Below are 24,223 nucleotides of genomic sequence, written 5' to 3' on the forward strand. Positions count from 1 at the left end.
ATAATGCAAAAACATATTAACAAATTGTGTTCTGTGATTAAAAATTACTCTTCTTTATGCTTTTAAAAATATTTCTAAATAATAGTTTTCATTCCGGTTGCTCAAACCCTGACGCATTGCTTTAGAGAACCGTCTTTGACTATGAAAAGAAGGATATCCTTAAAGAGTACGCCCCCTTGAAATGGTTCAGCTTTGCATGTTGATGGTAGTTGAGAGTTTGACTGCCGTCTTTGGCACCCTGTGATAAACAGATGTGCAGAGTACTGGTGGGTTTCTGAATATACTGAATGTTGGTAATACTATATTGAAGAACAAGACAGGTATTGACATAAGAAATGAGTAGTGTTTTCCTGTGTTCATTTTTCATTTGTCATAAACACATTAAGCCAGGAGAAAGGTGAGTCATCTTAATGATTTCGGAGAGACTGGATTTGGCTTTTGACTGACTTCAGTGTTCATAAAAGATCTGTTAAAGATGTGACTTCTACAAAAAGGCAATTTTTTTTCCTTTTTTTTTTCTTTTTTTTTTTTTTTTTAATCAAACATCAGGGTAGGGCTTGCTACGTCAACATTTTTCCTATCTATGGTAAGTTCTCTAAAGTAACAAATAGAAAAAAACCTGTATATACATAGTGATCTTGTGGAAAATTGCAAATTTAGCAACAGATGGCAGGAAATGGAATTTGCTGTCTTGTCAGGACAATAAGGCAGAAAACAGTTGTGGTAAATTTGTTACAAAGGAAAAAAAAAACTTGCAAAAGAAAATAGAACAGATATTCAAGTTCACATTTATAGATTCTATTAAGGACAATCTGGTTTTACTTGGAAAGGGTTTCCTGAGCCTGTAAAAAGAGTATGTGTGCTCATCTAAAAAAGTATGTGCAAGTTATTTTCATGCTGAACACAACAGGTGCTGCTCATGCACTAAATTAGATTCGCTGCTCAGAGCGTACACGACTCGAGCAGGAGAAGAGGAGAATCATGAATAGTGTCTGAAATGACATCTTCACAAATCATGATGTAGTGGAGCCTGAGCAGAGAAGCTGCATAGTTCTACAATTGAGCTCAATCACTGTTGTATCAAAGGTTCTCAAAACTTATTATACAGATGACTAGTATATTCAGCGTGGCTCCATGCAGACTGGAATGGTCAGAAATTCTCTCTAAAACAGAGTGAGACATGGGGAACATGTGAGCCATTTTCAGTGCAAATGAATGAGGAAATGGTTGCAGGAAAAGGCAAATAAATAAAAGATTACTCCCACTGAATGCATACAGTACATCCCAAGTTTAGGGGCTACCCAAATGTTTGCACTTCTGAATTTGGATTATTTATTTTCTTGTTTGGTTTGCTGTTGTTGTTGCTGTTTCATTTTAATGTTGGTATTTGATGAGGAAAGGGGATGAAGGATGTAATGCAGTGATAGTTCTGAGTTCACTGTGATGTGACCTCATATGACCCTTTGTAGTAGCTTTGGGTCTCTTTGTCCTTGGTAGAGTATACTTTCAGGGCAGAAAGTTTTATCCATCAACCATTTCTGAGAAAGATCTCTGCTCAAGGAGAAAAAGAATTGCAGCTATGTCCAATGTCTGAACTAGACATTGGCAAAAGAAGAAAATATCATCTTTTATTCACCCCTTTCTATATGATGTGAGGACAACATGCTGTTTCCGCCCTCCTCCCAAATAAGAAAGCTATTCCATAACCGCTCTGGGTCTAGAACTAGAATAAGGTATTTCTCAGCACAATGTAAGTGATATATTTTCCTAGAAAAAACTTTGCGGACTATCTTAGTAATCAACGTCCCAGTGATATTTAGGAGAAAACCTGGTCACCAGTATGTGCAAGATGTTCATATTTAGCACAGTGTTTACATAAGATCATGTAACTCCGTACTCCAAAGGAATCACACATAAATGAAAAACAAGCAGAAATTTAAAAGTAGCCAAGAAAAAAAGTACTTTCCAACCTTACAAGGATGGTAATTTATTGCAGAACAGTATAAGAGTTGGGAAAAGCTGATTTTTCTTTTTGATGCAACACTGCTAAAGCTAGGCTTCTGCAGAGGGCTTTTACTTTTTTGTTCATCTGTTCTCCACCTTGATTCCATTTTGTCCAAAGCCCAATGACTCTGTTCCTAAACTGAAGTTCCCTGACTCTGAGTTGTGATTCGTGCTTTAGCAAAGGGCACGGGAATTAGCTATCTGAGTCGTCCTATCAGAATTCTCAGTCTTACTGCTTTCTGCCTTCTGTTCATGTACTTGAGAACTATACTTGACTTTAGGATTACCTGAAGGATAAGTACCTTGACTTGGGGGTGGGAGTTATGTCTTGGCATTACATATGGTGCTTTTAAACTCATTCGAGTGGTTTTATGTTTTACATGCTTAGCTAAAAAGCGTAATCATTTTATTCATGGTGCAAATTGTAAAAGACCAAAATCTAAACTATATTAAACAGTTTAAAATTTAAAGGGTCTCTAAAACAACCTCCTTGACAACCATAGTCAACATCAGTAGGAAATTTTAAGTAATGTCAGTAGAAAGAATCAATCAAATGACAGATCAGTATGTACCAAAAGCAATAACCCCCTTGGCAAGCAAAAAAGGCTTTCTCCCACAGCAACTCAGATGAATTACCTTTTCCTCTTCTCTTCATAGTTGTTACTTTTACCTTAATACCTTCTTCATATAGAAGTTGGGAAATTGTTGCAATCCTCAACCTGCGGGATATAGTAGGGCACATCAGAGATTATGCCATGGCACTTCAAGTTTTCTCAACCATCTCAATTATTTGGGAAATGGAAATGGTCTTATAGTACCCAACAAATCCTTTATTTCTGGAGTTAAGCATATAGATAATTCATTTAAGAGTTCAAGTATCCATACCTGGACAGGTGGTCTATGCAGTAATCCAGTCTATATGAAAAGTAACAATTGAAATGGTTTCAACAGAAACTAAAAACAGCCAGTGGAAACTGCTAGATAATTCAGTCAAGTTGTATTTGAATAAAAGTTACAGCATACTACTGTTTGCAAGGACAGATGATATTCTTCTTAAATATTTTTAAAATTAAATAGTTGAGCTGCAGCTCCTGGTCAGCACGTGGTTTCTCACAGGGCTACAGGTTAGTATTAAAAATAGTAGGACTGTATAAGTGGTTGATGATGAATGCTTTGAAGCTAAAGACGTCCGTTTTATTGATGCCATCGTTTTTTTGGAGTGTGTTCATAATGAGGTAAATTAAATAGATTCAGATAATAGTAATGTTTGACAGAACTATATTGCAATAAGCAGCACTGATTGTAAAACTCCTGCCAGAAAGAAATCTAGCATTCATTTGCACCCCTTATATCACATACAGTTTGGTTTTCTTTGAATAAGTGTTTGGCTGTTAAGAGTTAACTTCAATATCACACAAACAAGCGACATTTGAGCAGGGTCAGTTTTTCTTTAACTTTCTGGGAATAACAATTCTAGTTGTAAGCAGCCTTGTGAAAAACACTGGATTATGTGTGGATTTGGGCTTCTCAGGCCGTTTACCAGCGGAGACTGATAGTATTGCAGAGGCAATGTAATTACGCATCAAGGTGAGAGTGCTGGTGTTGGAGCCCTGCTTACTTTCCCGGTGACAAGCCTACTTGCCTTTGCTGTCAATCAAAAGCACCACAAAATGGCAGCAGCTAGAGACAAGGGAAAAGTCATTAATGCATTGAAAGAAAGTGCAGGCTGTAAAAGATTCCACCAAAATCTCTCTGCCTCTGTAAATGTTCCTTTAATATAAATGCTAAGTCACTTTATCCATCAAGATGCATGTAAAAGATACCTCCAAAACCCATGTAGACAGATTGTGTATTGGATAAACAGGAGAAATAATGGATGATATGTTTGCCTGAGGACTTTAGGGTTGGTTTTGTGGCTATTCCTTGTTACTCAGTGGTATTCACTGTGCACAGCAGGAAATCCTCTGCAGGACAGAGGATCCAGGCTTGTACTTTAGGTAGTGGCTCTGTAGTTATCCACCTCCAGTCGTCATCATCCCCTCACTACATATCTAAAACCTTTGTGAGTACATCCTACATCCTATTTTTATTCCTTTTGTCTGTTTTGCACTTAGATTGGAAACTCTTCAAGTCAAAGACTCTTAAGGCAGATTGGCATTTTCCATGTGGATGATGTCTTCAGGCTTTTTCTGTTGTCACTTTTATTATAAATTATAAATATTATAAACAGAAAGTACAATTGCATTTGTAGACTACTGAGAAGAATGGGTGGAAACCTTTTGGGGACATCTTGGTAGTGTTGTTAATTGAGTAATTAACTGTTTTAAAACTATCACTATGAAATTATTCATGTTTCATTCACAATCTTAAAGTTTAACCTTCCTTTCTGAGTGAACTAGTGCAAAGATGCTGAACTACAGGAGTTGTGCTATTCTGCATGAGGTAAAAAAAATGTGCTATTTACTCTGTATATAGGTTTCAGAATGAATACGTATGACATTCAAATACATCAAGCAAAAGACAGAAAATTGCTGTACACGGAATTTTATTCTGTAATAACTAAGGACAGCGTTGCAAATTTCTGCAGCTTATGCATCAATCTCCCTTCAGGTAACACTCCAGCAATAAGCAAGCTGCTTGTATTTCAATACAAGTTTCATAGCAGAGACCCCATTTAACAGAAGTACATTTTAACAGCGAGACATAAGCATATAGTACACATGGTTTCTCTGAAGTTTTGAGTTGTGACCAGCAGGTTACACTACAGTCAATGATTCAGCATAGCTTTTTCTTATTTTTTTAAAGTCAATCTGGTGCTGCTTCTTGTACGTGGGAAACTTACTATAATTGATATATGCCAAATAAAAAAATCAAATTTATCTCACTGTAGCATTCATTTCCATTAATTAGAATCATCATCATTACCCTAATACCATCATAACCCTTGTTTCGTTGCTTCAGTGGCAGCCCCTGAGACTGGGTCTGGGAGGACTTTTTTCAGGGGGTTTTGTACCTTTTTTTTTTTTTTTCAGGTGAGAGCATCTGGCCTTTCTGGAAGGGACAGATAGATCATTCAGGGAGTGCCTAGGATATTAAGGAGGACTGTGTGTTTATATATGTATACACAAAGATATATATATAAAGCATACTAGAGACCTCATTAGCGATAGAATTCCTCCAGAGTCTTTAGTATCCCACAGTGCTTATAATCAAAGATAATTAAAATAATTCTTTTAAGAATGCTAGATATGTCTTAAGACATATGCTGTTGTAGGCTCTGAAATGTTAAAAGTCACTTGGCAGAAGAACATATTCTGTAATGGTCTTTTAAAATATTTTTTTTTTTTTGAAATCTTGTTTGCTCCAATCCACTTTTGGTTATTAAAGTTTCAGAAATTCTTTGTGAAAGATAGACTCTTTAAATCTATTCCTTCCAGAAGCAGCATGTTTGTTTCACAAAAAATGAATTTAAAAGGGACTAAAATCTTTGTGGATTTTTAAAAACTACACTCTCTTAAATAAAAATTCCAAGGTATTAAGGAAGCTGTTCAGCATGGGGAGAGTTTCTTTCTACCCTTTAGTATTATCACATATAAAACCCTGTAATAACGAGGAGATGAACAGAATGAGATTTAATATCTACATAAATAGCATATCAGAAGTAATATGCTCTTTCTTTGCAAGAAAAGTTGTCCCTTCTTCAGGGTATGATTTATAGTTGATTCCACTTCATACACACTTCTCAGGGGGAGAGGATTTTCACATAGTCCCACTGCTACACTCCAGCATCGGTGATTTACTTTAACAGCTTAAAATGCTGATGCAGAAAATAAAGCTATGGACAAATCAAGTTGTCCCAACCTTCTTTTCTAAAGCAAATAAAATATCCATGAAAAAAAAAAAATAAAAATTTGCAAAGTTCAGTTAGATATCTGTGAGATATCCTAGCAACTTTGAGTTTTTGACAAAGTTATGAAGTATTGTACAGGAGTTAATGGATTTCAGTGGTGGTACATACCACAATTGCATATTTTCACGTGCTTCTGCCAGAAGAAATTCGGAGGGGTTAGCAAGAGTTGTTACATGTCCTGGCTTCTGCTACCGATACCACAATGGCTTGTGGCTCCTGTGTTTTAGTGTAACCAGAGTGAGCTAGCTATATTGATGAGTGGAAAGTATAAAGATCTCATTGATCTGCAAGAAGGATTATTATTCTGAATTGTATATGTAGATCTTTTTTTTTCTCAGCACTCCACAATTGGAATAGTTCTATACGGTAAATCAGTTCATCTTCGCATAATTGTATATATTCCAAAAAAAATTCGCATAGCTTCCTAAGGTGGGACTGTCGTTCCTCTCCCTCAGCTATCTATGCTAATTTTCCCTTTTTGGAGATCAATCTGTAGAAAATTGTTGTTTTGTTGACACAATGTGAGCCTTTCTATCAATTTATACATTGCATTTCAGGCTATGGGTTTGTTAAAGGAAGACAAAAATGTCAGAAGAGATGCCATTACTTGATATTTGCTTATAAGCATTATTATGATAGTGTCTTCTCATTTATATTATACACATAACGTCTGGCCATTTATGTTAGTACTTTCCTTATTTATGCCCATTAACACAAGTGACATCTTATTACAAGAATTATACATTATTAAGTTAAATACATGCTGTTTTTAAAAACAGCATGGTACAAGTTTTCTAGACAGCCTTTAATTTTCCTTCAGAAATATGAGTGTCCTTACAATTTATTCAAACATGTCATGGAAGAAAAACAAACCTCTCTTTTCCTGTAAAGTGTTTTGTGCCCACATTAAAACTTTGAGGGTTTGCTCAAAATTAGAGTTATTTTAAGTTATTATAACGTGAGAGAAAAAAAAAAAATCACACTGAGCTCAGAATCTTATTTTAATTTTCATATAATGGTAAGTGAGGAATGAATACAGAACTGAGTTTCATATTCTTTAATTAAAATCATTACTCTTTACTGGGAGATTCTTGCTTTCGTGTAATGTTTCTGATTCTACATAACGGTAGAAAATGACAGATTGTTGGTATTTATACTTGTCGTGGTTTAACCCCAGCTAGCAATTAGGACCATGCAACCGCTTGCTCACTACCTTCACCCCAGTAGGGTAGGGAGGAGAGGGAGAAAAGGAGTGGAAAAGAAAAAAAAGCACTCATGGGTTCAGATAAAGACAGTTTAATAGAACAGTAATAGAAGAGGAAAATAATAATACTACTAGTAGTGGTCAAATAATATGCAAAATAAAGTGGTGCAACAGAATTCACTCTCACCCCCCAATGATTGCTTGCCCTGTCTGTCCTGAGCAGTGATTACGGATTCCTATGTCCCAGCCAACCCTCATTTTATACTGAGCGTGACGTCTGTCGTATGGAATATCCCCCTGGCCAGCCTGTCCTTTCTCTGCTCCCTCTCAGCTTCTATGGGAAGCTGAAAAAGTCCCTGACTAATATAAGCATTACCTAGCAACAACTAAAAGAATGTGTGTTATCAACATTCCTCAACATCCTTCTCATACCAAAACACAGCAGCTACTAGAAAGAAAATTGACTCTATCCCAGCTGAAATTAGGACAATGTTATAGTAGCATCTAGAGACAACCAAATTTATAATACAAGTAGGCAAACAGTGGGAAAAAAATATCATTAACAAAGGAAAAGAGCAAGTTACTTGTCCATAGTCATGGCCATACAGAAAGATTGTGAAGGATCCAGGAATAGAATCCAGATTTTCTCTACCCCATAATTACAGTTGTAACAAATTTTGCAGGAACAGAACAGAAACAGATTTTTTTATTATTATTTATTATTTCAGTTATTTCTATGTGGGAATAAGGATGCCTAAAAAAGGAATAGAGATCCTGTTTCAAAACCAGTAGGAAAATAGGAAGCGATAATGGTCTTGTATCAGTTTCACAGATGTAACCATGGACTTGATTTTCTGCTCCTGGCTGTTAATGAGGCTCTGATGTTACCTGTAGGAACAAGGTTTAATTCCGGAAAATCATACAATTGCTGATTTTTCTGGCACTAAATGTCTTTCCATATCCAAATTTACCTCTCACCACAATTAAGACTTGGTATGCTCGTCAGCACAGGGTTGGGATTTTTTGCATTTTCAGTATGGTTTAGAGCTACCCTACCCTTTCACATGATTTTTAATCATCCTAAAAAAAAAAAAATTTGAAATATTCCAGCTCAGAAATTTTCTGCAGTATCTGAACTTGCTATTTTACTCCTGTTTTGAATAAAATACTCCAAAACATGGATGCTGCTTCCTCTTATCCTAAGCACAACATTAAAACATGCAATAATTGGTATACGTTTTTCAATAGCTCTTGTGATCTGCTGCATTACGTATGAAGACCTTTCAGTGAAGGCTACTTTCTATATTAATTCTAGAATTTCCACTGCAAACTAGAGCTGCTGGTACGTTGTTATTGTTGCAAATGTACTTTACAGCTACATCTTAGACTGTCTTTGAACCTGTGCATTTGGCCCCAGGATCTATATTGACAAAGGAATCCGGTTGGATTTAGAAGCCCCTACTGGCTCACTTCCTCCTACAGAAGGTTTATGCCAGCATATATACAAGCAACCTGATGAAGCCTTGTCCTCGCAATTACACTACAATTTCTCCACAGTTATATGTATTTTAAGATCCAAAGACACTCCTAAATTAACTACTTTTACCCTTCCATCTGACGTTATTCAGTGGAAGATATTTTCATTTCAAAATCCCATTTAATTTTGCTCCTGTTCATAAGTTTTCCTTCCCTTCAGGACATTCATCGTTACACCTACGTTGTGGGCAGCTGAACACAGAGACAAGAGCTTCAAGTGGCCATTGTTCAAACTATTTTAATGTGAACCTCTTTCAAAGCTAATAAATCTAGCCGGGAGGGAAAGGCTAGCCATAGCGCGAGGAAACAAGCGGGGCAATCCCCGACATCATTACATAGTGGCGGAGGAAGGGACTGGGAGTAGCCCCTCAGAGAAGGACTTGAGGTTACTGGTGAGTGGCAAATTGGACATGAGCCAGCGATGTGCACTTGCAGTGTAGAAAGCAAACCGCATCATGGGCTGCATCAAAAAAAGCGTGGCCAGCAGGTCAAGGGAAGTGATTCTCCCCATCTATTCCACTCTCGTAAGACCCCACCTGCAGTACTGCATCCACCCCTGGGGCCCCCAGCATAAAAAGAGGAAGATCTGATAGAGCAGGTCCAGAGGAAGGCCACAAAAATGATCAGAGGGATGGAACACCTCTTCTATGAAGAAAGGCAGAAAGAGTTAGTGTTCAGCCTGGAGAACAGAAGGCTCCTGGAAGACCTTATTGAGTCCTTTCAGTATACACAGGGGGCTTATGAGAAAGATGGAGGGAGATTTCTTAGCAAGGCCTGTAGTGACAGAACAAGGTGCGATGTTTTTAAAGTGAAAGAGGGTAGGTTTAGGCTGGACACAAGGAAGAATTTTTTTTTTAGGATGAGGGTAGTGAGAGACTGGAACAAGTTGCCTGGAGAAGCTGTGGATGCCCCATCATTGGATATGTTCAAGGTCAGGTTGGACAGGGCTTTGAGCAACCCGATGTAGTGGAAGATGTTCCTGTTCATGGCAGGGTGATTGGACCAGATGATCTTTAAAGGTCCCTTTTAATCTAAACCATTTTATGATTTTATCGTTGCTTATAGTTATGTATGTGGCATTATCTTATTTTACCTATCTCTGTAAAAGTAGAGGAGTGGGGGATCTACTTTCAGTTTGTCCAATTTTATGATACTTCCTTGGTTTTCCTTAACACAAAAAAAGTTGATTGATTATGTTATAATAATCTTGGTTGATACTTTTCTAATGTCTTAAAGGGGCATATTAATCTGACTATCACTGAGGCATCTAGAGTAGTTTTTTATAACTTTTTGGTTTTTTAATAATTACACTTTATATACATCTGGGAAAGTCCACATAAAATCCCACTGAATTAATGGATAATTTGTGGCCCAAGATGATTTTTACACTCAGCTAACACTACAAACACAAGTACACACACACAGATACGCAATAGGTGATTGGCATCAAGAAGTATGCAGGGTTGGTTTGTGGGGTTTTTTGATCAGTTGTGTTTGTGGGGGGTTTTGTTGGTTTATTTGTGTGTGTGTGTGTGTGTGTGTGTGATTTTTCTTCCCCCTGTACATGAACACTCTTATTTTTCCTAACACCTCTGATTCTTTCATTCTGCTTTTAACACCATTAATTAATTTGACTAGTATTTCCTTTGTTCCTACCATACCATGGATCATTATTTAGCAAAAGCTCACAAAGTCTGTCTACAATTTGAACCTCTTTAAATAAATAGCTGGTACTACAAAGCACTTTGATCCCTATTTCAATATAGCATAATGGTCATTAAGATTGTAGCAGTGTCAAAAAATTGTTCATATGTTATCTTAAAATGTTTTTTTATAACCATTCTTGGGTGTATGTGGCAGAAATGTTTCATCCTAGAAAAACCTTTCTGTGAGAATTAAAAGGGTGCAATATTAATGTAGTTAAAGCCACAAATTGTAAATAAAGTCAGAACAGGTTAATTAGAAATATCCTTTGAAATATTAAATATTTTAATTTCAAAATATTCCTTAGTCTGGAATATCTATGATGTGTGATAGGTGTATATCATTAAATATAGGGGCTTAATTCCTCTACTTCTCATAATACAAAGACTATCTGGAATTTAAAAGTGACATGCATTATTAGTTTTAAAATCTAGAGTATCAGCCTTCAGAAAGGGGGTGGGAGCGGGAAACAGCTGCAGAATGGTGACACGAGGGCTGGAGGATCGAAATGTGATTAACAGGGCAGAACAAGGTATTTTACTTCCATAAACCAATGTAAATTCAGTTTAGATTGTAATTAATCCCAGCAACATAATCCCAGAATCAATCTCCTAGTTCATGCAGTCCCTTTCCTGTAGTATAGCCACCATAAAGGAGTCTCACACCAAGCTATATGTCTTTAGTTCCCCCATCTACTTCTATGCCGAAAGCAATTTTAACATATGGAAATAACATTTCCATAAAAATTTCATAGCCAATTAATATTCTTTCTGTGTATGCTAGCAAGGGATTTTAGCAGAGGCAACCCTCTAGGCAGAGGCTTTTCTTTCCTTTATGTACATTTAGAAATTTATCCTATTCCTTACCTGCTTCAGAGTATACTTACCTTGTTTTCACCATGGGCCATATAGATCAGCTTTAAAGTATCTAGCTCGGGTGGAGCCAGCTGTGAAATTGTAAAATGTGAACTCAGAACAGCTGCACCGCTCCTTTTTATCATCTTTTTTAGCAGGATGTGTCACTGGCGTTGAGAGTCTCACTGACACACCTGTAACGTGAGCCATAGTGAAATAATTTCAGGCATGTTTATTTGAGCTCTGGTTATAGTACTGCTTTAATTTTGTGAGGCTGAATAAAATAAAAACATTCATTCTTCTAATCACTCGCTGGCCTTCTGGTGACTGTAGAGGACTGTGCAGTCAATAGTTTTACTGTGATTCCCAGAAGAAAAGTGCAATCACATAAATACCATTATCAAATCTAGTAGCAATTAATGTTCTTGTTACAAATCACAGCACAACCCCAAAGTATTCTGAGTCTTATTTGCACTTCCCACAAGATCAAGAGTAGGACATTTTAGAGATGCCTGTAAGTGCATTTGGTGTTGATGTTGCTATTTTACAGACTTATACTGGACTCAGCCTCCAAAGGAGGGAAAAACAGGTGATTGGTATTTTACTGCCTATGTACTTCTTGTTAAATTGTCTTCAATTTTTTACTTAGCATCTGCCTCACTGAGTACTCATCATCTGCTACTGAGCCATCTGATGTACAACAGATGTTAAGCACTTAGTGAGGGAGAGAAGGAGGTAAAAGTGTCATATCATGATTAAATAGCTACAGCTATTATATAGGGTGACCATACTGCTTTGTTCCTACATTTAATGTTAGAGTGTATTGAACAAGAGTAAGCACATGTTTTGGATTAAACTTGCAACTGATATTGTTCAAAGAAATTATTTTTTTCTTAAAGTAAAGCGATTTCATACTAAAAAAAAAAAAGATTTCAAAATATTTCAAACAGTTAAGAATTGGAGAGCATTTCATAAAGAGGTAGTGCAGTGCAACTTCACATAGAATTATTTCACCTACCAAAGCACTTTAAATTTATATTTATATTAAGATGATTCTCATAAAAAACTTGGCTGATGTTAACTCATACATTGACTTCCATTGGCTAATCCTATTTTTTATCATGCTTGTGTAAAGGTGAGATTATATGGCAGGCTTTCTTAACCTCGTAAGTATTCTAGCTGAAATCACAGTAGCCAACTGCTTTGTGTTTCCTATGCAACAGAAGGTTCACCCACAAGGAGTCATCATCTAGCAACAGCAACCTGATCTTCTTGTAGTACAGTAGGAAAAGACTTGAAAGTAAGAAGGTGGAGCAGGACCTTATTAAACTGTAATTAGTTAACTCTCTGTTTCCCAGTAAATTTTAAGAATTGAGAAAATTTATGTAGTATTGTCACACACAACTAAGTATATTCATAGAATCAGAATGGTTTTGGTTGGAAAGGACCTTAAAAATCATCCAGTTCCAAACCCCTGCCATGGGCAGGGACACCTCCCACTAGAGCAGGTTGCTCAAAGCCCCATCCAACCTGACCTTGAACACTTCCATGGATGGGGCCTCTATAACTTCTCTGGGCAGCCTTTGTCAGTGTCTCACCACCCTCATAGTGAAAAATTTCTTCCTGATATCTAATCTAAATCCATCCTTTTCCAGTTTGAAGCCATTAGCCCTCGTTCTATCACTACATGCCCTTGTAAAAATTCCCTCTCCAGCTTTCTTCTAGGCCCCCTTCAGATACTGGAAGATTGCTCTTCTTCTCTAGGTTGAACAACCCCAGCTTTCAGCCTGTCCTCATAGGAGAGGTGCTCTAACCCTCTGATCATCTTCATGGCCCTCCTCTGGACTCGCTCCAAAATGTCCTTCTTATGTTGAGGACTCCAAAGCTGGGACGTGTTCATCCACACAAGAGATGTGGTTCACATGACTAGAATCTCTTTGCAGTCAAAGGTGAGACTGAAACCTCAGAATAGCGGAGAGCCAACTTAGGGGTCTTAACTTAGGGGGAGAAGTATGTGAATCGCCCGGGTTATGTGGCTCAGTGTTCTACACTGCATAAGTCAGTACAGAGGATTGATGGTCTATTTCCTACAGGTATTCAGCTAACAGGACACTCAATAATATTTCTGTTTTCATAGAAATTCCATCCGGGACTTAGCACTTCTTTTGTAACGTTGTGCGATTTTTGAAAGGTTGATTTCAATGACTCAATATTAATAAACAAAAGAAGACTTAAAAAAATTCTAAAGAATTTTGTGGACCTCTAATTCATTATATAATTTGATAAGAAGTATCCTATACTTATCAAGTTTTTTATTTCATTAAATTAAATATTACTTTATTTCTAAGGTAAAATGATTTCAAGTGTATGATTCAACAAAAATAGCTTTTGATTAGAGCTTATAATGTAATTTTGCACAATGGTGAAGGCACAGATATTTCAGGCATACCATTTTGATTTGAAGCTCATTGAAGTAAATAGGAAGACTCTTGCTGGTTTCACTGTGCTTGGAAGTCAGAAGTTCTATATCTCAGTGTTTGGAAAACTAACACATCAGGTCAGTAAATAGAATTTTTCAAATCAAATAATAATGTTTGCAGTGTCATTAAAAGAATAATTGAGGACCCTCCCTCAGAAGCTAATTGTCTTAATTTATTTATTAGCTTCTATAAACAGAAGCAACCGCTCAAGAGAAGCAGCCTTTGTCACTAGTCCACTATCAAAACAATGAGAGTATAAATGATTAAATAAAACTGATTAAAAGTGAAAGAACACTGGGAATGTGTACAGAACAATGTGGTGGTCAGTCAGACTGGAGGGGGCCAGTCTTTTTTCAGTGGTGCCCAGGGACAGGACAAGAGGTAACAGGCACAAACTTGAACATAGGAAGTTCCATTAAACAAATTTTAGTTCAAAGTACTCCTTTGTGTAGAGTGCAGCTATGCCCCCTGCCTGCCTGTTCTCACTAAAGGATCTCTATTCATCCATCACAAGCACCCCAGGCTAATCCCACCACATCATTGTGATCCCAATGAAGTCATACCATTGCAAATGTGTCCATGTCTTCTGCCTGTTTACTGCACTGTTTGCATCCATGCCTAGGCACTTGAGATGCATCCCTAGAAGTACCACTTTCTGGTGGGAGGGCTTTTCCCAGACACCTTTTTTCCCTAGTCCCAAGCTGACATTGACCCTTCTCACAGGGTCAACAGGCCTGTTGCCTAAGATGTCACATGCTATTTTCTGTTAGATCCTGTGTCTCCCCAGCTGCCCTCCATCCTCAAAGAGTGGCTGTAAAAGCCTAAGCCCTACCTATCTGACTGCAGCAGCTGTTCAGCCAGCCATCCTCCAGATGCAGGAGGCATCTGCTACTAACCAAGCCTTTGCCCTTAACTGCAGAGTCCAGAATTTTAAATGATCTTTTATTTCCAGGAGAAAAAGTAATCTTTCAGAGTGACTTTCCAATGTGAATTTACCTAATTAAGGATGAGTGGCTTAAATAAAGTAAGTATTGCTGACACTTTATGTACTTTCACTTAATTAATTTAATTTACTTGAGTGGAAGCAATAAATTTACAAAGAGTAACAGTACTCCTTAATGACATCTTTAAAAAAAAAACAGTGAAGTAAGGCAGCTGATGTTATTTTTTAAAAAAGAATTTATGTTTGTAAACTGATCAAAGACAGACAAATATAAGTAGAACTTCTTGAAATCTCTCTGGTTAAAATGATGTTTAAAAAAATAAAAATAATGTAAAAAGTATTAGAAGGTTATTGTTTTGAACTTTATTTGGAATGAGGAGAAAACCTCTTTCCCTCTAAAGTTCTTGGTCTCCTTGTAATCAACAATGATCAAAAAAAAAAGTTGTTTTAATAAGCTAAATTCTAAGTTATAAACTGATAACTAAATTTTAGAAAGGAAACTTACTTAATTGTGTAGCTATGTAATTTCATGAAGACTTTTAACTGCTTCTTCTATCCCTTAACAAAAAACGAAGGAAGGTAGGCTCATTAAAAGTTAAAAAAAAAAAAAAGTGACATTTGACATTAAAGATTTTGTTTCTTATAATAATAGAAACATCAGATTGGGTCATTAATGAGGAAAAAAGAAATGTTTTAAAGACCATGTGGCTGGAGAAGTGAACAACCTAAACCAAATCAACCCTTGCCAGTAAATTAATTTGGCTGGTTTATATAGGCTTATTCCAACAATAGAAAATCCTCCTCTTCCACCAGCTTTCCCTCTTTCCGTTACCTTTTTGGGCCAAGAGAATTTCTTCCCTGCTTTCCCAGCTCCCTTCTCTCCATCAATCTGCAGTAAGGCCACAGTCTCCCTTCCTTTCTTTGCCTGGTGCACCATGCATTCCAGATACCTGAACCATCTAACCATGCTCAGATGTATCCACAGGAGAAGTAATCCCCCTCTTTTTCCAAAAATTCTTCTATATGAAAAAATGAATGTGCAGAACATTCTTTGACTTACTTCAATGCCAAATAATCAGCAGAATAATAAGTAGTAATACATTATATATAAACCCCTCATTATCCTATCCACTACATCTAAGAGGAAGGAAGGGTAAATGAAACATATCAGGGATCAACTTCAAGCTGCAAATTATCTCCCTTACCTTATGAGGTGGGTTAACCTAGCCTGGCTGCCAAATGCCCACCCACCCAGCCACTCGCTCTCTCTCACCCTCTTCAACAGGAGGGGAGTAGGAAATAAGATAAAAAAACTTGTGGGTCAAGATAAGAACAGCTGGCTGGAAACAGCTGTGTCTGGCATGCCACAGCCCCTGGCCTCTTCTCACAGAGGGTACTCCTGTGCCCACCCCTCCGACTGTCAAAACCTTGCCAGCGACACCCAAAACACCTCAATAAAGTGATATTCAAAAATTCACTCATTCAAATTTATCAGATAGTATGTAAAATCAGGATCCAAAAGTTCATAGCTAGTGTGTAGTTCAAAGCTAACTGTGCCTGGGCTCCAAGCCGGGATGAATGCTTAACCTCCAAGCCATATAGAAATTTCTTGTCCATGCTGGCACGAAACCAAATTCAGGCTACTAATCTCTGCTGAAAAACTAATATAGTCATGTGGGTCTCTTTGACTTTGGAGCTCAGGCACAGTTAACTTTCTTCTGACTAGAACATATCATGCAAACATATCATTAGATGCTACAAACAACAGTTAGCACAGTTGATATTTTGTGTGAGTAAGCCAAGCAGATTTAATCTCTATGGCTGACACTCTGTGATAGACGGAAAATCTTTACGGTGAGTTGTCAATTGTTTATCCTCTGCTGAGATGGATTCAAAACCACAGCTGTAAGCTCGGAGTTCATCTAAGCAAAATGAGGTTTTCTGGAAATGTACTCCTAATATATAACAAAACTTTTCAAAGGCATGGACTTCTGTTTGCAAGAGAAGTGGAAGACGATGTTAAGACTCACATTTAAAACCCTGATCAATATCAGCTGTTGAACGCCCTTAGCCTTGATACAGTAGTCATGTGGTACCAACTGGTAGTAACCAGTAAAAATTGGAGATTAAAAAGCAAATGACATATTCTTGAAATCCGTCCAGTTATCTGTCCAAGGTAACAAATCAAATGAGGTAACAACTTTATAAAGGCTATTGTGAAGCAAATGGTATAACCCAAAGATTTAAAGGGAAGTAAAACCCCCAGACTTTCACATCCAACAGCTTTTGGAACTCAGTTCTTAAATAAGCACAGAGAGCCATAAAGAGTTAGGGAAAAGATGTAACAAGAGACCTCTGAAATTTTAGTTTCACTCCATTGGACAAGGATCTTCTCTGTTTTGATTGCTATGATACCATAGGGCTGTTAGCAGTAAGGTAGACCTTGTGATGCATAGCCTGGCTGCAAAGTTCATCCCATAATGGGAAAGAGGGTCATAACACACCTGCACTGCAGTTCCTGTGAGCTGCCAGGGCAAGCCCAGTAGGTACAGATTACTGTCAAAACAATCCAGAAAAAGTACGCAGGAACTTCCACCTGGGAGAGCAATAACTTTAACGTTCTACTCATTTTTCGAGTCACTTTTATATTGTGACATTGACCTTGCTTGTAGAAAGGACATTATGATTTTTAATCAGGAAATGAAGGAATAAATTTGCCAAAATATTTCTGCTTAATGCTGACTTTCAAAGAAACACGAAGAAGAACGGTGCTTAGGCATTCAGGTCACGGATGTTATTATATTTCCTTACACTTCTAGAAAGTACTAATAGACTATAGGTATGTAAAAAAAGCAGCCCCAAACAACCAAGATTCCCACCCCTCAACCAATAAAAGAGAAAGGAAATAAAGTGATTAAACAAAGTTACTAGAGTACACAATGATGTAATTTTACTGATTTTTATTTTCATGTTTCTAAAGAATCAGCTTTAAGGTGCCATAGATTTTTAGTTTTAGCATTTATTTTATAGTCAGGAAAAAAAAAAAAACAGCAAAAAAATAAAAAAGATATTTCTGCAATATTCAATGCTTGAGACAAACTCAGATGTGACTTAAAAAGTCAGCAGTAAATGAGGCTTTTGCATTTTCTCTTTGAAAGAATGCAGTGGGAAGGGAAGAAACCTTACAACCATTTTAATTCATGTGGCAACAATAAATCTGACTGCAGCAGCCAAAATAAGTTCTTTAAACTGTGCATTGCTAGGATTAACAAGAACCGAAAAGTGCAGACAAAGAAAGAAGATAATTTTTGTCTTGACTATTCCCATGTAATTCTGTTGTTCCCATTGTCTTTGTCCTAGTGACTGCGCCTCATCAGCCTAAACTGTTTCAGTATCCGTTTCCCTGGTGTGATGTGGGACATTAACTTTTGCTTCTGGTGAAACCAAAGTGAGATGACAAGAAGAGCACTAAAGTGGTCTTTTAATTTCATCACCAAAGGTGAAAAGTAAACACAGCGTGCCCATGTGTGGCTTCCGTAAGGGATATGGTTGTGCTGGAAGTCATTTGAAGAATTACGACTGAATCAATTTTGGTGGGGTACAGGGTACTATTTGCTATTCCAGGAAAGCATTTGGGGTCATTGTCTATGGACCAAAGCAGCTCCAGCCAGTAACAAGAAAGCTTGCAAACTTACAAAAATCTTCATAATGAAATAGAGTGATTGTACAGTCATACACACTTAGATACATACAAAACACCTCCCTGATCAAATAGTATAAGGAAAAATAATCTGAACTGCTTAGAATTTCAAGATGTTCTTCTGAAGACAATTATAGAAAGACGGCTCTTTGTCAGGCTTCTTTGACTCTTTGACAGAGATACGGAAAAAGAAAATATATGAACCAAATGTTTCTGTTGTGTCTGTGAGTTTATAAGGAAACTTCTCTTGTGATTTTGCATTATTAAAAGGCAATTTATAGATGTATTTATCTGACAGGAGATGCTGTCATCTGACTTTAATGCCTTAATCTTCTACTAAAAACAGATTTATTTTTCTCTTTCCAATAAAAAATAGCAAGGTTGTATTTATTGTGTGCAGGTCTCTCTTTGTGTTAAAATAAGTTATTTTAATGTTGCAGATCTTCCAACTATTGGCTCAACCGCATCCAGTCCTTTCTCTACTGCAATGAAAATGGGCTCCTGGGAAGCTTTTCTGAAGAGACTCACACATGCACCTGCCCTAATGACCAGGTTGCCTGCCATGGGTTCCTTCCCTGCACAGTTGGAGATGGCTCCGCGTGCTTGAGCTGTGCCCCTGACAATCGCACCCGCTGTGGGAGCTGCAATGCCGGCTACATGCTGAGCCAAGGGCTTTGCAAGCCTGAAGTGGCAGAATCGACAGAGCACTACATCGGGTTCGAGACTGACCTTCAGGACCTGGAAATGAAGTATTTATTGCAGAAGACAGACCGGAGAATTGAGGTCCATGCCATTTTCATCAGCAACGACATGCGCCTCAACAGCTGGTTTGATCCTTCTTGGCGCAAACGGATGCTCCTTACTCTTAAGAGTAACAAGTACAAGTCTAGCCTAGTCCATATGATACTGGGTCTCTCTCTTCAGATTTGCCTAACGAAAAACAGCACCTTAGAGCCTGTTCTCGCTGTTTACGTCAACCCTTTTGGGGGCAGCCACTCCGAGAGCTGGTTTATGCCTGTGAATGAAAATAATTTCCCAGACTGGGAGCGGACTAAACTGGACTTACCCCTTCAGTGTTATAACTGGACGCTGACACTGGGCAACAAGTGGAAGACATTTTTTGAAACTGTGCACATCTATTTGAGGAGTCGAATAAAGTCAAACGGTCCGAACGGCAACGAGAGCATCTACTATGAGCCCCTGGAATTTATTGATCCCTCAAGAAATCTGGGCTACATGAAAATCAATAACATCCAAGTGTTTGGCTACAGCATGCACTTTGACCCAGAAGCGATTCGGGACTTGATTTTGCAGCTGGACTACCCCTATACTCAGGGATCACAGGACTCGGCACTTTTGCAGTTGTTGGAGATACGGGATCGTGTAAATAAACTCTCTCCACCTGGTCAACGTCGTCTAGACCTCTTCTCTTGCTTGCTCCGTCATAGACTCAAACTGTCTACCAGTGAAGTGGTGAGGATTCAATCTGCTTTGCAGGCCTTTAATGCCAAATTGCCAAACACAGTGGATTATGACACAACCAAATTATGTAGTTAACCCTAAATGTGAAGCACAACACAAAACCTTGAAGGAGTTTTTACAGTGCTCTTGTGGAACAGTTTATGTTTGGAAGAGTAAATTTAAATTGTCTTTTCAATATCTGTCTTATATCAGTCAATACTGTTGGATGGCAATTTACACACATGAACTTGCTGACAATGAATATATTATACCTGCAGTTTTGGTTTATGAATGAAATAAATACTGACACCAGTCTAGAAGACATTCTACTTTTTACAATAAATTTCATTTGTAATTTTATATGTTCTGTGGCAATGCTTTTGTGCTTTACATCCTCTAGAGGGAACATAGAAGGATACCAATAAAATTTTGTAGCCGAACAATTATTAAAAAGAAATGCTGTGGGATTCTTTTTTTTTTCCACAAAAGTAGTAACTTTGATACACTTCTGTGTGTGTGTGTTGAACACAGGAGCTGCAGATAAAGAGAAGATAGTGACTCAAGATTTTAACAGAAATTGCAGAAAAGTCAAAGCCATAGCATATTTCATTCTCAGGATGTGGATCTAAATGTTCATTCTGAGCTGAAGTAACAACTGTAGTGATGCTTTACTTGTTACACCTGAGACTTTCCTAAGGCATGCCCTTTTCAAGGTGCTTAACATGACATACGGACTCCCAGGGTAGTAATACTGAGTGTTTTAGGATTGACAGGAAGTTAGTATAGTGAGATGCGCAGTAACGACAGGTTGCTTTAGCTCCATAGGAGACAGGTGAGAGACTGTCTTTGGAACTGATATTACTCACAAAAGAAACAACCTTTTCCAGCCAAAGTGCTTTTTGAAAGTCTCCATAATTCTTTACTTTGCATATTTATAAAAAGAATTAAGCACAGATATACATTACCTCCTCCAAAATACACACACTATAATATTCATCCATAATTATCTGGTTTGAACTATTTACCTAAATACCATCCATTATGATTAGATTCAAATTCATTAAAATAATTTTCCTGACAATGCAACTGTTTAGTATGTGTGGATATGATTTTCATTGGCACAGATAATATCCTCTCAGTGCAAGATTTTGCAGTTTTAAAAAATATACCCTTTTACAGATACATGACAGCTATTAAAATCTAGTTTATAAAGCTGAAAGTGCAAATAAATGTCATTAATAAAATTAATTAAAAGTGCATGACTGTGGATCAGAATTTGGTTCTTTGGTATTTTACACATTCCTGCAGAAAAAAATACATCTAAGACAGCAAAACTTGGGACTCTCAAGAAGGTTTTGCTACCTGTTGCAAGAGACTAGTACAAATGGCTGGGCTGTCGGAAGACTGTAAGTAAATACAGATAAAATGAAGGAAATTGAGGCAAAGTCTTTTAGTAGCACCTCGTTACGTTAAGTCTGAATCTGTCATTGATGTAAAAGCAAACTTCTTTTTTTTACAATGGGAAAGAATTAGATATAAAACTACCATTCTAAGTGCAAGCACAGAAAGAATAAAAAACATTCAATTAATATACAACTTTAATTCAACTAGATTTCAATTAATTTCAATTTAGCTATATTACAATTTAATTTTGAATTGCAGCCTAATCTGAATTTAAGGTACATTGCTCACTTTCCTAGCTAGACCACAGCAGCACAAGAAATGCAATGCTTCATAAATATATGTAAGCAAAATAAAATGCAAGGCAAGAAACACTTCAAAAAGCCTAATGACAAAGCAAGTCTTCTTTTCTTTGCTGGTCATGGTCTTTCCCGATTTCACCAAATATTTATTAGGACTACTATTTCACCACCACACATTCAGATAATTCCTCAGACCTTCTGTACTAGGAAGCCCGCTAGAACTAAAATTAGCATTTTTTTCTCGTAATCAACCTCTAGATGAATTCCTGTTTGCTTTCTACTCACAGCTTACTTTTGCTGATAAATAATGTATCTTCTGTGTGTCAAAATTTTGGCTTGCTCTTGCATTGGTAAGACCTTCTCAATTAAGATTCTTACTATTCCTGTTTCAGTCTCCAAGTCTTTCCTTCGGTATGTCTTTGGCAACTATAATAAATTGTAGAATTAGATAGCTTGATTTTACTAGTTGGTACCTTGTGTAGTCTATTTAAATAAACAAAAGACTATGCTGTTATAAAATGAACAAAAATAAAAAAATCCTCTTCTGTTCATAGAAAGTAAAACTTACAATAGAAATGTGGGGTAATGATAAATAAAGCATTTGCTTATGTTATCCCTTCGCTAGGGAAAATATGAATATGTCATGGTAAATGATCTGAGTCTTCTTTCCCCTTTTTTTATGCTCCTTCTTAAAATAGTTCTTCAATGACTATTTTTTCTTTTGCTTTTTGGGAGGGTTTTGGTTTGGTTTGTTTTTTTAAAGTATCTTTCTCTACCAAGATGGAAAGTTCTTCGCTATACCCAAATACATACACAATAGAATGTACAAATAAGAAGAAGCCAAAAGAGGCTTCAGTCAGACATCAATTAATTATTATAAGACACATAAAGTGTATTTGACTGGGCTAGTGGAAAACCCCTGTCATTACTGTATCTTTGTGCCAAATTAAAAATGGGCTAGTTTTGGATTTTGGAATCTGTGGGATTCTGGAATAGTGAAGGTTCGTAGTTTAGCAAAGCTGGATTTCATAAAGATAATCATAAAAGGGGGAAAAAAAAAAAAAGTCAATAATGAAAAAAGTCACAGGATTTATCTGGTTCTCAAGTTACAAACAGGTGTCAACAGTATTTCTCTTTTGATACTTTTCCAGTTAAAATCTTTCTACGTTCTCAAAAAGAAGTTCAGGTTGCTGTATATCAGATCCTGACACTGGGGTTTTTTTGCTGTCCATTTTGCTTTGCATTCACCAACGCTGTTATTACCTGCCACTGTAAACCAAAAAAGAACCCCAAGGAAATTATAGTAATAATAACTGTACGATGGCAACTATGACAACCTAAAACAGTATCCAGAACAAACTTTAGTGACTATAGTTCTAATAACCAGATGGATATTAGTTATAACATAATAGCCTTCCTGCTTAAGTGAAGGCAACTGTTATCTGATATAAAACTCTTAGAGTACTATTTTCTAAGTAAATAAAATTCAGGTCATGTCCGAAGGCTGGAAGCCAAACTAATGTCTAGAAGTTCTATTGCAGGAACAAACTGTAATAAGGATGGGCTACCTTATCACTGCCTATAAACCAGAATTAGATTTGCAAGAGTGATCTAGACCTCTGGGTGATACAATTCAGAATGCAGAGGCTGATTTGAATCATATTAAAAGCATCATGAAGATAAATAAACTTTCATTTCTCTCATTTCTTACTGAAAAGATACAGGCAGAACAAAGATGCATTCAAGTTCTAGTGGCTGCAGATGGGGAGAGGTGTAGTTGTATTTCGGAGTGCTTCTTCCTTTGGCACAGAACAGTTATACCTGCACGAATACTTAGGGGAAGAGCCTTTATTTCCAAAATTACACATATGCTGACTGCATTTATTGTGAAAGTGCTTATTCAGCAAATACTTCAAGTCAGTAACGAGGCAAAAGCCAAGAGAAGTCAGTTTTTCCCCAGCTGAATAAGCAGCCAGGCAGCCTGAGCAGGAGAGAGGACAGAGACGTGAAGGAAGGTGCTACAATTGTCAGAAGGTCATTTGCTTGAAAATACAGTAGATATTCCAGGTACAAAGCAAAACATAGCAGAGCACCACGGAAGAAAAGTGATCAACTCCCACATCACTACTCTTTTGACCTACTTCTAAACTTTGAGTCTGCATGGCAATAGAGCTGCAACAGCAAACAGGTACATGTGATATGGTAAAGGATCAGTCCCTTAGTTCGGAAGCCAGGAAAAAAGCGGAGAGAGGGAAGGAACGAGGATCTCATTTTACTAGGCTTTTAAACAGGTGGAAGAGAGCCCCTATGTCCCACTGGAGTTAAAGCAGGAGACCAAGTTTACCTTGGGTGTCACAGGAGTCTGGTAACAAGAAATACCATGGCTCCTTTTTCATGAGAATGAATGGCATGAGAGACCTTGACACCACAGCTAGTACGGTGTTATTGCTGCCATACACAGGCTGCACGACTGACCTTAGGTCTATTCACTCAGTTTCGTATTCTAAGCAAGAAATCGATTCTAGATGTAGCGTCTAATGTTCTTCTGCATACAGATACCACTCATGAAACCACCTATAACCCTGGGGCACAGTGTACATAATGTCAATTTTTCCGCATGACAGAGGAGCGTATGGCTTTCTGAGACATTCTTGGTTCATAAATTTGGCAGAGTGGCCACATCACAGACTACACTGCTTTGGAGCGAGTGTGCATGGAGGAGCA

At 37.3% G+C, this 24,223-nt stretch overlaps 1 protein-coding gene across 2 annotated transcripts in view; it reads left to right on the forward strand.

The window, feature by feature from the left end:
- BRINP3 (BMP/retinoic acid inducible neural specific 3) overlaps positions 1–19,892 on the forward strand; it is a 192,342-nt gene extending 172,450 nt beyond the window's left edge. For both annotated transcript variants that reach the window (XM_074152178.1, XM_074152179.1), the window contains one exon: positions 18,776–19,892. In XM_074152178.1, coding sequence (XP_074008279.1) covers positions 18,776–19,892 — 1,117 coding nt within the window. The remainder of the gene's footprint in view (positions 1–18,775) is intronic.
- Positions 19,893–24,223: the final 4,331 nt, after the last annotated feature.

This window comes from Numenius arquata, chromosome 8, assembly GCF_964106895.1.
Source record: "Numenius arquata chromosome 8, bNumArq3.hap1.1, whole genome shotgun sequence".
Lineage (NCBI taxonomy): Eukaryota > Metazoa > Chordata > Aves > Charadriiformes > Scolopacidae > Numenius > Numenius arquata.